The 16,543-nt window shown below is 58.9% G+C and overlaps 2 protein-coding genes across 5 annotated transcripts in view; both read right to left on the bottom strand.

Moving 5' to 3' along the window:
* Positions 1 to 8,608, bottom strand: part of CORO1C (coronin 1C) — a 42,073-nt gene extending 33,465 nt beyond the window's left edge. The window contains exon 1 of one of the 2 annotated variants that reach the window (XM_068653759.1): positions 7,506 to 8,608. In XM_068653759.1, the coding sequence (XP_068509860.1) occupies positions 7,506 to 8,544 (1,039 nt within the window). In that variant the 5' untranslated portion in view covers positions 8,545 to 8,608. Of the gene's footprint in view, positions 1 to 1,030; positions 1,166 to 7,505 lie in introns of those variants that run through there. The other variant, XM_068653760.1, reaches the window with a different exon arrangement.
* A 3,490-nt stretch (positions 8,609 to 12,098) lies between these two features.
* SSH1 (slingshot protein phosphatase 1) overlaps positions 12,099 to 16,543 on the bottom strand; it is a 32,751-nt gene continuing 28,306 nt past the window's right edge. For all 3 annotated transcript variants that reach the window (XM_068653753.1, XM_068653754.1, XM_068653755.1), the window contains one exon: positions 12,099 to 16,416. In XM_068653753.1, coding sequence (XP_068509854.1) covers positions 15,139 to 16,416 — 1,278 coding nt within the window. In that variant the 3' untranslated portion in view covers positions 12,099 to 15,138. The remainder of the gene's footprint in view (positions 16,417 to 16,543) is intronic.

Raw genomic sequence — 16,543 nt, 5'->3', positions numbered from 1 at the left:
ACGAGCTGCCCCCTGCTCCGGTCGGGGTGCACCCGGGGCCGCTTCGCTTCCTCCTCCTGCAGCAGGCACAGGGCTGAGGTTGAGGCTGACGCCCAGCAGCGTGGCTGGAGCCTGGCCTAGGATTAAACCGGAGCCGGGAGCAGCAAACCCAACGCCAGGCAGGGCTGCGGGGGAAGAATCGCTCGTCCACGTCGCCGATGTCCCCGGTCACCGACACTGCTGGAGGTGCCGGGAGCCCCCCGGGCAGGCTGCACCCCCGAGGGGCTTTGCTCCGTGTCAGACCCACGTCCAAACCTCGCTGCTGTCCCCACGCAGCCCCCGGTCCCCTGCTGTCCCCCGGGTTGGGGGGATCACAGCCCACGGGGGCACATGGGGGTCGTGATAACGGAGCCCCCCGGGTGCAGCCCGAGGGGGTACCGGGCCTGAGGCCACCCCACGGGGGGCAGCGAGGCAGGACCCGACCCCAGCAGCCCCAACACCCCCCGGTAACCCCCAGTAACCCCCCGGTAGCCCTCGGTAACCCCCCGGTAGCCCTCGGTAACCCCCCGGTAGCCCCCGGTTCCTTTTGTCCCGGGGGCTCTGCGCTGCCAGCGAGCGGGGCCCGGCTGCGGGACAAAGGGCGGGCGGCACCGGGGAGCACCGGGGGACACCGGGAGGCAGCGGGCAGCCGGGTGGTGGCACCGGGGCGCTGCCGGCAGCCGAACGGGGGGGAGCCGCGGCCCGGCCCCGCTCCGCCAGCGGCCGCCACCTCCGCCGGATGCCGGAACCCGCGGTGGGGCCGCGCCGCTCCGCTACCTAATAAGGAGCCGAGCTCCGCCGCTCCCCAAGCTGCCCCCTCGGGACCCCCGAGCGCTGACAGCCGCTGCCCCGCCGCCGGCCGGGGGCTAACGGGCGGCCCCACCCGGCTACCGGAGGCTGTGGGTTCGCTGCTCCCAGCACCCGCTCTGCCCTCCCGCCCACGCCGTCCCCTACCGGGAGCCCTCCCTCCTCCCCGCCGCGCCCCTACGGTACCCCCGCGGCCGCCTCGCACCGCGTTCCCGAGCTGCCGCCCCGCGTCCGCTCCTCAGCCCGGCGGAGCCCTCCCCCGCCGCTGCCGCCGCCGCCGCCGCCGCCGCCCGACTGACCGCGGCGCCCGGGGGCGGGACCCGCCCCCGCTTGGCCCCGCCCACCCGGCCGCTAAGCCCCGCCCCTCTCCGCCGGTACGGGCCCCGCCTCGCTCGGCGGTCAGATGAGTGGCAGGGCGGTGGACCAATGGGGAGGCGGAGCTCGCCTCCACGCGCGGTCGCGCGCTCTGTTGGCCCCGCCCATCTGGGGGGGGAGGCTATAAAAGCCGGGCCGTGAGGGAGGGGGCTGGAGGTTGCGCTGAGGCGATGCTGAGGGAGGGCACGGTCCCTTCATGGCCCCAGTGGGATGGGGGCACCAATGCTCCCTTCAGTCGCCTCATCCCAATATCTCCACCAGTGTTTAGCCCCTCATTTTAGCCCCGTGCCCACAGTGGTCCCTGAAGCCCCTCAGAGCCTCTTCCCTCACAGGCACAGCAGCAGTTCCCTCACACACAACCCCTCACTGTGCTCACAGCCAGCCCCATGCTGAGCTTTTATCTACGGGGGGCACACAAATGGGGTCACAGAGGTGCTGAGTACACTATGGGGTGGGCTAGGGGCACTCTGAGCACTGCCAGGGCTGCTGGCTCCTTGTGAACCCCCCGACCAGTTTCTCAGCAAAAGCACCCCAAAAAAAAAAAAAATCACCACAGCAATTCCGCAGTAAAAGCAAGCGTTGTCTCCCCTGTCATGGTGGTTAGCAGCACGACCAACAAGACAGCGACAGAGCCTCTGCCCCAAACCACGCTTCAGGGGGGGAAGCGCAGCAGCGGCCTTAAAAACACAAGGTTGCCCCAGAAGGAAAGCAAGTTTGGGGGAAATCAGCTCATATTTGCACGGCGGGTTGTCTTCCTCAGTCAGACAACTGGCAGAGGCCTCTTGTCCCTATCAGCGAGCGGCTGGGTTAGGGTAGGAAGCACCTCAAGGCGCCACGCTTCAGCTCCCCCAGGAGCGCGGCGGGGCCGGTGACACCGGGCCTGCGCCCGCGCTGCGAGATATTTACCATACATGGCCAAAACCCAAAGCTGGTCTGACTTCCTCACGCGTTTTAGCCAATATTCTCGAGTGCATTTGCATGTGGTTAGGTGCTTAAGGGGCCCCCGGTTCTTTTTTTTTCGGGGGTGAGGCACGCCCGTGACTTCCTTTGCAATCGCGCCGGGTTTGGTGAAATTGCCGTGGTGAGCAAGGAGGCTCCTCTGCCCCCATCAAACTGCAGCAGGAGCGCAAACCACGCCGCGTTAGGTGGTGGCTGGGTGTAAAAGCCTGCACAAGGCCTCGGCGAGGTGAATTTGTCGTGGTTTTGCTGGTCCGACTGGCTGGCAGCTGATGGGAACACCTGATGCCACAGCAGCTACAAATTAAACAAGCAAATGCTATTTGGCGTTGGCCGAACCTTCACACGAGTTCAACCACTGCTTGGAGAAGCAGGAAAGTCTCCCTTGTGTACCGAGCAACACCTTGATAAAAAAAAAATGATACACCCAAAGATTAGGGCGGCGAGGCTGCATCCCCGCCCTCGGCACCGATTAGCACGAGCTCCGTGTCTGCCTCCTGAAAGCCAGCCCAGCGCTCACGCTCTGCCCTCATCCCTCAGACAACCTCTTTGCAGCTCAAAAAGAAGGAAAAAAAAAATAAAAATAAATGCACTTTGGCAGTCCCGGAGCAGACCTGTAGATAATCTGTAGTTTAGTGGGTTTGGATCGTGATTCATATTTTCCGTGCAGGTACGTGACTTGCTGAAGGTCACATAATGAGTCAGTGACAGAGCTGATGTCTGGGCTGCCGGTCCCTCTGCTGTCAGTTTGATATGTTTTGAACCCGTGCATCTGGGTTAAAACGTTGTTGGAATTGTTCATGCAAACATACAGCGGCACTTGTAATGCTGTGGTGCTGCATGGGTACAGCTTCTAGCTCAAAACAAGCTTGAAATGGTGTTGTAATCGCATACCAGGAGATGCTTTCCTTGGGTCTGAAACACAGCAGCAAAGGCAGAAGTACCCAGCACCACCCAGCAGCTTAGAAATAACAACAAGTGGGATTTTGGCATCCATTTAAAACGGGAGTGATTAAAAGGAGAGGAAATGATACCTGTTGAATTTTCACTAATGCTTCATCGATTGTTTGGGTGGAAACGTTCCAAACATCACTCAGATCCTGACCTGGATTAACGAGCCGTGTAAATCCCAGCAGATCACCATACAAGGCGATGAAGAAATGACAAATATTTCGGGCTGAAGTCTCAACAGCAGAAATAATGGCTGGGGATTTACACATGCTCTGTGGCTCCTCTGTAAACAGTAATCTTCATCACTTCAGCTGAATGAAATAATTCTAACAAACAGTACTTAAATTATAGCCAGTGTGGTGCAAGCCCAGCAGCTTGTCAAAATATGTCACAAATTCTAATTTTTGAAGAGGAAAATATCCTATTACCAAATTCTTGCAGCTACAAGGAATCCGACAACAAATTTGGTCCTTCTATTTTGTCTGCACGAGCACGCCTGATGATTAAATTTTGCAGAAAAGGCTGAGAATTTGGTCAAAAGCACATCTGACTGCTTTAAGGCATCGCGCACCTTACCCCGTGCTACACCGATGCACGATTGCTGCAAACAGCCCATCTCGCAGCCTTTATAGGGAAACAGCACCGTGTCTGCAGGCTCCACCTCTGAAACTTATGTCAGCGGCTAAAATTAGCTTGCTTGCAAATATGCATCTATTCCATCCATGCCATAAATTACTAAGACGATCTTGACGTGCCTTATAAGTCACGCATTCGGTATGCCCCCAGCCTTCTTTGCCAGCCCAGCCTCATCAGCTCTGGTTTAGAAAAGGTGAAGGAAGGAGGACCAGAAGGCACAAGGGCTGTTTTCAAAGGTGTGGAGCACAGCTCCTCGTCACCTGCCCAAGATGCGACTCCCAGCACAGCACAAATCCTTAGCAGAATTGAAACAAACCTCAAGAGTTTGCACCCGTGCAAGTCCCCTCCCCGATGCTGGGTGGGCACCGTGCTAACAGAAGCATTTTAGGACAATTAGATAAGACATTCGAGCAAACCCTTAATGGAAAGTGGTGGCTGTCTGCTGGGGAGGACTTCATTAGGGTCTGAGCAGCTCCCCGGGGCAGGGCAGATGTCGGTGCTGAGTGCGGCACCTCCCCGAGGAGAAGATTTTGGGGCTTGGCTGGCGTTGAGCAACGTGGCCCAGCAAGCCTGGATGGACGGCGACCCAGGCAGCCAGCCCCAGGAAAGTCACTTGGGGGATGAATTTATCTCAAACATTTCAATTTGCCTAAATCCTTGTGGCTAAAGATATTGTGAGCGGAGGAAAAACGGCTTGCAGAGGGTTTAGAGAGATCAGCGATTGAAAGTCCGGTTGTTTTGCAGCTTAACTGCTAAGTCATACAAACCACGCCAGAGCCGGCACTTCATCTTTCAGATTTCGGGACTGCAAGCATCCAAGTTATGCAACTTTTCCAGAACGTTTGTGTCCGCTATCTTTCTATTCATTTCATGAAGCCTTTGGATTTATTACACTTAAAGAAAAAAATCACAGGGAGCTCCGGGCCGTCCTACCCAAAGGCTGTGCTTTTGTATTTCTTCCCCCCAGGCTCTCTTGGAGGAGTTGCACCAGATCCAGCAGTGCTGAGGGGAGCTGCTCCCTTTGGCGTGGTGCTGTTTTACTGCTGGCTGTGCTTATTTATTTATTTTTTATCATTTTTGTGTTACGTAGAGCAACCTGAGCCGATTGCAATGACAAATCCCGATGCTTTCTATCCAAAGCACGGCATCCGATCCGCTCTTTCTGCCTCGCTTCCTCACCACCCATCAGGCTCACACCAAAAGGCGAGGGTGGCTTCACCCCACGCCGCTCACCAGCCTCATATTTCGGAGATTTTTGGATAATCACCAAATCCTGAGAGCTGCCGAGGTCTGGTGGCTCTCAGAGGTGCCAGCGGCCAGCCCGTAGCGGTGGCCCTGTGGTGCTCAGCTCCTTCCCCCCAGCACAGCCCGCTCGGCTGGGCCTTATTCAGTCCTCGGCCAGAAAGGGGAGCTGTGGAATTAGGAAATGAAAATCCCGAGAGCGAGGCGTTCAGCCGGGATTTTAAAACAGCAGCCGGGAAGGGCCAAGTGTGAGAGCGCGTCGGGGATGTGGACAGGGAGGCAAGATGAACGTGTGAATTAAGGGGGAGGATGAAGTGAATTAAGGGCAGATCTGCCCCCTCCTCGTGCCCCCGACACAGCAAAAGGGGGGCTCAGCTCCAGCCCCTTCCCCGCAGCCCGGCCGGGGACCCCCGGGGGCAGCAAGCAGCCAGGAGGCAGCATTAGGCCGGGGCGGTTATCAATCATTGATGCTGCTGTAAATGATTTAATGCACGTTTCATAAAGCTCTCACTTCGTGCACACAGCCCTGCTGCATGCGATGTGCAGCGACACGGGCGTCAGCCACGTCCACCCCAAAATGCTGGCAGGGGGGGGCACAGAAATGCCCAGTGGGGTTACACCGAAAGGAAACCTTGAAATCAAATCCCAGCTTGGCTTTTTCCTCTCCATCTCCCTGTATTTTTCTTCTCCATCATTGCCCAGGGTCATAAAATACACAGGGGCATAAAATTCATAGGGGCATAAAACATAAAATACATTTTCCTTTCTTTTTTTTTCTTTTCTTTTTTTTTTTCTTTTCTTTTTTTTTTTTTTCTTTTCCATTTTTGCACTAAAGGGGAGGTGGTCCCCAAACCTCATTAAGACATCAGGACACCAAATAAAAATGAAGCAATGAGTTAGTTGCAACAGATGGGGTTGTCCTTGTCGCTACCTCCGCTACACCGCAGGATTAACTAGGAGGAGAGAGACAAGAAAGCAGAACACACACACACACACAAAAAAAGGGAAAAAAGGTGCAAAAAGCAAGCTGTATTTTATTTACAACGTGAATTTCCCGGGCTTGGCACTTTTTTATCGTTCTGAGGAGCAGGACAAAAACCGGCCAGGCAGTGAGCAGAGGGGCTTTGAGCGTGGCCAAAGCGAGGTGAGGCTGGGCGCCGTGGTTCCTGCGGCTCTCCGCGTTACACTGAGCGCACAGCCCAGTCCCGTCCTCATCAGTCACCCAGTCCTGAAGCCTTTTGCCATCGCGCTCTGTTTCTCTCCCTGCTGGCTAGGACCGAGCTGGACCCAAGGCGCTGGAAAAATCAGAGGTAGAAGAAAGGGATCACACGGAGGTCGAGGCACGCGGGGTGTGCTCGTGCAGCCGGGCGGCTCGAGGCGTGGGGAGAAGCAGAAAGGTTGGAAGCAGAAATGTTGGAAGCAGAAATGTTGGAAGCAGAAATGTTTGAAGCAGACACCACAGCGACAGCAGAGCGAGAAGCCGGCCCTGACGCTCCCTATCGCAGCACCTCCATGGCTCTCAGCTTGCCATCACGTCCCCGTCCTATTTCTTTACATCATGAGGAGGATAAGGTGTCTCCAGAGGTTCCCTAAGAGCCTAAGATCTTTTTTTTTTGTGGGTTGTTTGTTACCACGGACCCCGGCACAAACCCCACATCAATGTTTTTATTCTGGCTTGGTGCTGCGGCTGCTTTTCAACGCGAGTCATTGACAACACGATGTACCCGGCCTGGCGGGCTGATCACACCTATTCCTTAAGGAAATACCTTATTCAACCCCAAACCAGCACAGATTTCCCTGCCCCGAGCACGTGTATTTTCCCTTATAAGGCGCTCCACCACCGCAGGCTGTCAGTGCGCAGGGGGTGCGGGTTAAGCAGGGTCTGACCCCATCCCTGCGGGACCGAGCGTTGGCTTCTCGCCTCTCCCCATCCACCCCTGCCCAGCTTTCACCAGCACAACTCCCCAAAAATTCAGTTCTTGGCAGTGAAATGGCTTCCAAATCGGTGCCATTCCCTGGACGCCTCGTCCAGTGAAGTCACAGCGCGGGAGGGAAAGGACCCGAGGAAAATAACCCCCCCCTCGCCCTGCTGTGATTACAGAGCTCGATGACACCGGGTGGCCCAGCGGCTGGCTGGAGAGGGAGAGGAGCACACGTGAAGGGGGAGCAGGTCCAGCAGAGGCACCTCGGCACTGGATCTGCTCCTGGCAAGCAGCCCAGCTGGACGGGCACGGCACCACCTGCACCCATGGAGCCTTTGCGCAGCAAAGCCCCTTCCCGCGGAACGGAGCCGCTGCCAGAAGCGTTTCCTCGAGGCTGCCGGACCCAAACCGCCTCCTGCTTTTCCTCCCACCTCGCCAGGACCGCAGCTCGACCCCCGCGTGGCTCCCAGCTGCTCCGTGCTCCTTCCAGCACCGGCTTTCTGCGAAGCTCCGCGCCCTCACCGTGCCCCCACTGTGCCACCTCTGCCCCCCGGCGCTGCTCCGAGCCCCCCTCCTTTTACCCCCCTCTTTCCTCACCTTTCTTGGCGCTGCTGGCCGCCGCCTTCCCCTCCGCTGCCTTTGCCTTTTCGAAGGTTTTCTTGGCGTCGGCGACCTTGAGCACTTTCTCATCCTCCTCCTGGCTCTTCCTCCCCTTCCGCTCCTGCTCCTCGGGGCCCCCTCCTCCCGGCGCCCTCCCTCCCGCCGGCTGCTCCGCGCTGCGCTCGCCCGCGGCCGCCCTCTGCTCCTTGGCAGGCTTTGCCAGGGAGCTGCAGGGCTCCAGCAGCGCCTCGGTCAGCGCCACCGTCTTGCTCATGCTCAAAGCCAAACTCTCTTTGCTGTGCGACCTGACCGGAGGGGCCGGAGGGGTTTTTCTCACGCTGTACGAATCCAGCAGCTCCAAATCCACTTCTCCCAGCCATTCCCTGCTCTCCAGGAGCTGGCTGCTGTTCTGCCTTGAAAGCTTCCCGGCGTCTCTCGCCGCCGCGGCCGCCGTCACCATCCTCTCCAGGCTCTTCGCCACCTGCCAGTCCACCTCGGGCTTCCTGACCGCGTCCTCCTCGCCGTTTTGGCAAGGGTCCGGGGTGGCGGTGCCGGGCGGCGGGGCGAAGCCCAGCGCCTGCCTGAAGCCTTCGGCCGCCTTGCTGCCGTCCCTGGGGAGGTGGGGAACGGCTGCCGCTGCCTCCTGCTTGCTCTGCAGGATGTAATCCATCAGCAAGGCGTTGCGCTCGAAGCTGTCGGACCTGATGGGGACGCTGGGTTTGTTCCCCTCCGCCGGGCAGCTCGGCATGGCTTTATTCACCGCCCGGTTCTCCAGGCTGCTCTCCGAGTCCGAGCGGCTCAGCTGCCCGCGCAGGGCTCCTTGCAAGGCGTTGATCCTCTTGAGGCTCGGACTCGCCACCTTCCCGTTCCCCGGGTAGCTCTCCTGGAGCACAGGTACCTCGCACTCCGCCTCCCATTCCTCCTCGGGCTCCGTTTCTGCCTCCTGCAGCAGCCGCCGGTACTCGCTCTCCTCCAGCCGATACACCACGGGCTTCACCGTCCGGCCGGAGCCCGGCCACCTGTGCCCGACCTGCATCTCGTACACCTTCGGAGGGGCTTCTCCTTCCTCCCCTCTCCCCCTCGCTGCCCGTGCGGCGCCTTCATCCGAGCTGCTGCCGCTCATCGGGGCCCCGGCAGGGACGTGCGCCTCGGCCGCGGGCTGGGGAAGGTGCCCCAGGCCCTCCTGGCCGCGCGGACTCTGCTGCAGCAGGGCGTAATCCTGGCATGCCACTGCGGAGGCTGCCCGGGACGTGGCGCAGTCTCTGCCTCGTGCCTGACTTGTGTCATCCCGTAAATATCCGCGGGACTGCCAGGTGGATGCTTCCATGGCTGCCAGCTCGCTCCCCGTGATCCCCGGTCCACCCGCCCGGGCTCTCTTCCCACCTTGGGGCTCGGCAGAGCTCCGGCACCGCCTTTCTCCTTCCTCCGGCGCCTGGAGAGACACGGGGGGCAGCTTGGAAACCTCTCCGAGCCCCGGGGCATGTGAACCGGCAGCCTCGCAGCCTCACGGCCAGCCGGGGTGGGAAATTCACGTTGGCACGGCCGGTAACGGGGCAGGGGGCTCCCTTCTGGCACAGAGCCGCTCCCTGCCCCGGCCGAGCCCACCCCAGCAGCCGCAGAAGCTTCTCCTCGGCCAGCCCATGGCCCCTCACAGCCAAAACTTGCTGCTCATCCCTCTCCGGGGCCTCTCCTCCTTTCCCCAGCCCGCTGCAGCGACGCACCCCGGCTCCCCTCCGCTCTCGCTGCTCGCACTGATGCGGTGCCAGGCCAAACGCCGCAGCAGGATCGCCCCCCTCGGCTCTGCTGTGGATTTTTGGGCAGCGCCTGGCACCCCCCCCAGTGCCACCAAGCCCTCTCCTTGCTGGGAAGCGGCACGGTGCTGGCACGGGGCCCCCGGGGCTGGAAACGCTCTGTGTAAAGCTCGCGGAGACACGGAGTGGCTGCACTTATCAGCAGGAACACGTTATATTGCTCGGGGAATTACTGGGGCAGGAGGATTACACCCGAAATAAACAGCAAAAAACAACAGCATCCTCGGAAACGAGCCCCCTTAGGAGCCTGCGAGCCGAAACTCCTCCAAAAATCCCCGCTAATGTGCCGGGGGGTTCTCCAAACAAGCCTCCGAGCGGGACGAGGGCCTCCCTTCGGATGCTGCTGCTGCCAAGCAGGCTCCTGAAAATCCCCCGGCGGCTGCAGAGGGGGGAGCAGGGGGGGTTGCAAGGCTCGGGCCCCGGCCACGCAGCCGTGGATGCCTGGCATGGCAGCGGCTCCGCGGCGCTTTGCCTTTTATGGTCCAACACCGCCGGCCGCCTGCCCGGCCCCGGGGAAGGATCCCGAGCTGGGATGCGAAAAAAAAAAAAAAAACCACCTAAATTGTCCCAAAGGGCACGCCGGAGGGTGCCGCTTCCTGCGTTACCCCCGGGTCAGCGTGGGAGGATGCCAGGGATGGCTCCTGCCCCGCTCCTTATCAGCCTGGTGGAGCTGCTCCACAGCGAGACCAAACACCGCTTGTCCCCGCCGAGGCTGCCCAAAAAAACCCCTCCATGGGCACCAGACACTTGGCCGATAACTCAGTTTTTTTTCTCTTTGAGGCAATGCCCTGCTCGCCCATAGCAAAACCGATTTGATTTTCTCCCAAACGATGAGCCCCAAATCATTCCCAAAAATCATTCTCTTGATTTCGGGGCTGCCAGGCGCACAGCGGGGTTGGTGCACCCCGATTTTGTCACCCCCCAGCCTGCCAGGAGGGGCTCAGCGAAACCCAGCCGGCGGCACAGGGCTTCCCCGCAGCTCTGCGGGGAGAGCACGGAGGGGAAAAAGCCCCGAGCCCGGGAGCAGCCTCCAGGGATTGTGGCCGCGCTGCTTTCCCCTGGGAGCTGCTCATCGAACTCCAAAAACCCAACGGGGGAGCAGCGCCGTGCCCGCTCCCGGGCTGTCTGCATAAAAGGAAATGGGAACCACGGCCACGCTGCTGCCACCCGGCCCTCGAGCCGGAGGGGAGGACGCTTTTAGGGCAGCAGCGGTGCCAGGATGGGGGCCGAGGTTGGCACCAACGGGGTGAGCCCGGCCACAGCTCCCCGAGCATCCTCGGTGCTGCCACCGGGACAAAAGGGGGGCAGCAGCCGGGGGGGGTGGGAGCCCGGCACCCGGCTGCGCCCCAGCCACGAGCTGCCCACGGGGGCTGTATAAAGATATTGATATAAATAACGCCCTGACGGCCCTCGGAGGGAACGCGGTGGCTCCAGATGTTGCCCGGGCTTTGCCATGGCAACATCACAACAGGATGTGAATTTGGGCCGCTGCTCCTCCAACACCAGAATGAAAAAAACAAAAAAAAAAAACCAGAGCCTGGTGTCCCCGGTGGGGTTTGATGTGGGGCCGGGGGGGCTCTCACAGCTCCCCCCCAAGGGCTCGGTGCCCACCGAGGTGCTCTCAGGGCTCAGCAGACCTGAAACTCCCCAAGCCCACCCCAAGGCTCGCTCCTTGCGGCCAATTTGCCCTATGGGGGGGGGGAGATAAATCATTTAATTCACCCCACTGCCACTCGAGTGAGAAGGGCAGGCAGGACTCGAGGCTTGGCTGCCCTTGGCAGGTGGGTGATGGACGCTGCCTGCCCAAAACAGCACCCAAAAACCTAAAAAGCAAAGATTTCGGGTGGCTGGGGGGGAGGGGGGGGTAACAACTCGTTGAGGCAATTGGCAAAGGGTGCCAAGAGCGGAGAGCATCCCCAGCCTGCGCCTTGCTCCCCTGCCAAGGTAAACACTGACATGTTCCTCCCCGAAGCGGCTCCGAGAGCGAGAACAATCCCGGGCAGCACCGAGGCTCCTCGCAGGGCTGCGGGGCCGCCGCTCGCTGTTTGCCTTTAAAGGCAAAATTTGGTGGATGCCCAGGAAGGGCCGGGCCGGGCGGATCGGGGGGCGGCAGCAGGCTGGGCTCGGGGCAGGAGATTCAGCTCCCCGGCTTCCAGGCTGGGTTTTTGCTTTTCGGAGGAGAGCAGCGGGCAGGAATGGGATCGCAGAGCCCCCGGTGCTGCCGGAGCACCGAGACCCTCTCCAAATAAATCCTTTCCCCGCACGGGGACGGCTCGGCACGGAGCAGGCGTCGCTGCGATGTGGCTGCCCTGCTGGTCCTCAGAGCCAGAAATGAGGCTGGACAGAGAAATACCGATTTCGGTTCTTTTTCTGCCTCCGGGATTTAAGCGTATTTGTGTTTTGTTCCCTTTTCTCCTTGAAAACAACCTGCAGGTGAGCCCCAGCCACAAGCCGGGTGTGTTTCTGTGCTGCTCGCCGTCCCAGCAGGGCAGCCAAAACGCGTCCAGCACGGCAAGGACACAAATAAGAGGGACAAAAGCAGCTCCCAGTCCAGCTTTTGGCATGGCAGAAGAAAGCCAGGACCCAAAGGAGGCAGAGAGCAGCCGGGAGCAGAGCTGGGAAGAGATTTCATGGGGAAAGGGAGGTGGGAGCCACGGGGCAGCCGCTGCTCGGATATTTCACGCTGGTCTCATCCTTCCCTTTCCACCCCATCGTTCCCCACGGCCAGGGTGATCCTTCCCCACCCCCCAAAACCACCGCAAACCACGTTTGTAAAAGGAAAAAAAAAAAAAAAGTTTATTTTTTTCTCACGAGAAGCACATAAAATATACAGTACGTTTTTACAAACCAAGGTAAAAAAAAAAAAAGTGCATTTTGCGTCCCCTACCGCGAACGTACAGTACAAAAAAGATCCTGCGCATTTAAATATAAAACCAGAAGTAAGAAATAGGATGGAATAAGAGGAACACGGTTACCACAGAGTACAGCAATGCACGGGGACGGCTCCACGGGACTCACCCACCCCCCGGCCCCAGCCGGGACACCCCAGGGGCATCAGATGGCCCGACAGCGCCCGGACTGGAAATAAGGTGCCAGTTTGGTGCATTTGGGGTTTTCTGGGATGGGGCCGGGTTGGGGCCGTGCCTGGGAATTGGCTGAGCACCCCCAGACCCTCCCCAATTAAACAATGCATAGATAAATGGGGGCACCCTGCGCCGGGCCAAGGGGAAGCGTGGAGCAGCGCCGAGCCCTGCGGGCTGGGAGGTCGCCGTGAGGAAGTGGTAACGCTCTGACTGCCACCGGATACACCAAAAGCACCAAAAAATAAAATAAAATATGAACAGCAAAACAGCGGAGTTTAACAGCTCAGCATAAATACACAGTATTTGTAAACTATTCTTAAGGCACTCCATTGGAAAAGAACAATTACGATACGTGGAAAAGGAAAAAAATAAAATAAAAAAAGACATCTACCTTCTCATGCAACAAATCTAACGAAGTCTGCAAGCGTCAGGTTTGGCTACAAACCCCCCCCCGAAATGGCACACGAGTGCTCCTAGCACACGTTGGCCGCGAGCACAGCTCCTGAAGGAGGTCCCTGCCCGGTGGCATCGGTGGCACCGCCGGGCTCCAGCGGTCAGCGCACAGCAGGGCTGGGCAGGCACTCAAAAAAAAGGGAAGGAAACGAACGTGGGCGCTTGCATCAGCTCGGGGCGTCTTTCTGAGCTTCTTCCCCGGCCGGGCAGCGATGGGGAGCGCAGGGAGGTGTCCGCAGGGCTGGGAAATGCGAGAGGACCCTGCAAGCCTCAGGGCTGCCGGGTGTGCTGGGGGCTGCGGGGGGAGCACGGCACCAAAACGGGCCCTGGGGGGGCTGCATGGAGCCTGCAGGCATCAGGCAGAGCCCCAGCGTCCCCGCTGCACGTCCCTCTGCCACCCACAGGCATCAGGACCTGCCACAGACACGGACAGCAACAGGGATACGACTGCGGGGACCGTGAGCCCCTAGGGGCCAGGACACCTCGGGCAGCCACGGAGCACTGGGGAAGGTTTGGGTCCAAAACGAGCCCCCGATTCCCACCCTAAACAAGGGCAGGACTCGCGTCTCCTCCGGGTTCCCTCAGGTTGAGTTTCCACTTCCAAGCACCTTTCACAGGACAGGAGGCAGCGTGGCTTCCAAAACGTCCACGAAATTTAAGAGTCCTTAAAGAGGGACACGTTTACTGATTCCCAGTCCCCGTAACTCCTCACACTGTTAATATAAATGAGCGGGGTCTTGTACTCGAGGGGAAAAAAAAAGTTCTGGGTTTTAGGGTCTGCTTTGCCCCCCAGGCCTGCTTCAAGCTATGCCCTGAAGGAGCGGGGGCTGTCACGGGTCTGGGGGGGACGTGGGGACGTCCCCTGTGTGCTTCCCAAGCTCTTCCCTCACCCACATCTTCGCTGCTCCACTCTCCCCGCAGTGAGCCCATTTTTCTGCTTGGTGGTGAAGGTCTGAAGCCCGAGGCTCGTGCTCAGGTCAGGGTGATGGAGGAGGCAGCACGGTCTCTGCACCAGGACTTGCTCTCCGGTGGCCAAATCCCACCCGAGCAAAGCCAGAATTTTGGCAGCCTCGCCCGATGGGGTGGCTGCAGCGCCACGGGGAGGAACCCGGTGTTTGTGAGCCACCCTGCACAGCTCTGGCTGCTCACAGCACCCTGCTGTACCACTGCCCTCTGCCAGACCCCAAACCCTGCGTGTCCCATGGGCTGTGCACCCCCAGGGGAGAGCAGGATTCATCCCCCGGCAGCCCTACGGGAGTTTCCCCACTGCCACAGGCTGCAGGGAAAGCGAGGGCACAGGAACTGATCCTCAGCCCCCAAGGACAGCAGAAGATGCGCGCTCACCTATTGCCTGCTGGGGTTTTAGGGCACCACGAGAGCCACCACGTGCCACCGACAGCCTCACCAAGGGTCCCCACCGCCACGAGGGGCCGCGGTCACTCGCTGGCCAGGCTCGTCCTTATCACCGGGACGTGAACAAACCACAACGACAGCAACAACACCCAAAGGACAAGACACCTCTCCACGGGAGCACCAGCCTCCGACAGCAACACGGCCCGGGTGCTGCTCCGTCACCAACATGAGACAACGACAATTCACCTGGTCACACGAACACAGCTTCACACTCCTTCACGTGACGAGAGCACTCAGTGCAGTAAAGCCCGGCCAAACGCCTCCAGGACTTTACAATTAACAGCAAGGGAACACCTTCGGTCAACGATAAGCGCTGTGGGAAAAGCCTCTGACAGAAACGAAAAAACAAACCAAGACTGAAAGTCAGCGAGAACAGAGGTAGTGTTCATGTCACCATTTTAAGGATTTTTCCACAAGCGCTTGTTTTAGCTAGAAACCTGTGTTGGTTCTGTAAAAAAAAAAAAAAAAAAAAGTCTAATTATTTTTGTAGAGACTTTGAAACGGAGCATTTCAGCATTTTATATATATAGATAGATGGCGAGATGCACGGCTCTACCTATATATGGGCACACACAACACCACATTATTATACTTGGCAAACAGTACTAGAGACAGCATCCTGCAGGACAACAGGCAATTCACACACAGTCCTCTTCTAAGCCATGCAACACATTTTATTTTCCCTTGTGCCATTCATCGTGACCCCATCACGTTTCTTTCTCTCCCCGCTGAGGAGTACACGGAGGGGAAGAAGAGGCGGCGTCAGATGAAGTCAGAGGATGGGACTGCATCGGTGCAACGAGTAAACGCCTTAAAAAACAACAGAAACCAGAAATCCAGCCTCCCTCTTCCTCCCCCCCACAGAAGGCATCAACTTTTGCCCATCCAAAGCGTATTCTTCAAGTTGCCCACCGCTGGCTTCGCTGCCAGCTTGGAGCTGGCGTCCACACCCCTGGGAGCGGGCTGCGGCTCACAGAGCACGGAAGACTCGCTGGAAACGGCCTCTTTGGAGTCCGTTATGGTCGACACGTCCATGTCGCTGGACAAATCCTCGGAGGACAAGTTCAGACAGCCCAGCTTGGCGAGGGAATTGGACCTCTTCAGAGGAGACGACACAGTCAAACCCGCCAGCCGCAGCCGGGTCTCGATCTCCTGAGTTCGCTGCTTCACCAGGCCGGGTTTGCCCCGCACGCTGTGGATGCTGTCGCTGCTGGAGCTGCGCGTCAGGTTGGAGCTCCGCGAGGACGAGGGGGTGTAGCAGATGGTCTTCAGGAAGTCCTTGGTGAAGCTGCTCGTGTGCTCCAACCTGCACACGACCGGCGTGGAGGTTTTCTGGGAGATCCCCTCCAGCAAGCGCTTCACCTCTAATTTCGCCTCGCTTTCGGCATCTTCGGGTATCAGCGGCGCTGCTCTCAGAAGGGGCACGAGGCCATGCTGTGAGATCAGGTCTTCGCTTTCCTCCACGATGCTGGGCTCGGCCCTGCTCAGGGAGCCCTCTCTGAGCAGGGAGGAGGCATCCGAGGGCAGGCTTTTCAACCGCTCCAGTTCTTTGGTGTGTTTTCTGACCAAGCCCGCTTTCTGCAGCTGAATGAGAGACTCCTGATGCTGCATTAAGTAGCTGTTCGCAGTCGGCTTTTCCAAGTCTTTACTGAACAGCAAGTACTTCAGATCCTTGGTGGGTTTGCTGTCTTTTCTGCCTAGGGACTCTTCTTTCACCACTTCTGCACTAAGGAGGCTCTTGTCACAGTGTGAGTTTCTCCTGGGCTGCAGGGTTTTGACCGGGGTTTTTGGTGCGTCTTTTCCTTTCTCTGCAAGGCTGCAGTGCTGCTCAGCCACCGATTTACAAGCACCAGCTTCCAAAGTGCCAGTTCCCGCTGACAGAGGAAGCGGAGCCTCGTTATTTTTAGTTCTGATTCCCTCCTCCACGCGCCCCTTGCTGGGCAGGTGGTCCGCCAAGCCGGAGGGGAGGTGGGAGAGGAGGGCTGGCTGCGTGCAGATGGTGGAGCTGTGACGCACGGAGCCGGGGTTCAGCTTCTCGCACTGCTCCCCGAAGGAGTCAGGAGACAAACTGGCCGAGGAGTACATGCAGTCAGCACACGACTGGTAGGGGGGTTTGACTTTGCTGAGGATCCCAAACACGGCATCGTGCTGCAAGAGAGAAAACAGGAACAGGTAAACGTGCGCAGAGCCACATCGGCAGAGAGAGAGGCACAAATTGTAACACAGATTTACAGCTTTGAAAGGAAACCCATTTCACTGCTCTTCAGGCCCTGCA

This window comes from Anas acuta, chromosome 17 (assembly GCF_963932015.1).
Source record: "Anas acuta chromosome 17, bAnaAcu1.1, whole genome shotgun sequence".
NCBI lineage: Eukaryota > Metazoa > Chordata > Aves > Anseriformes > Anatidae > Anas > Anas acuta.
The sequence above is the reverse complement of the archived record's forward strand: the minus strand, read 5'-3'. Positions and strand labels throughout refer to the sequence as shown.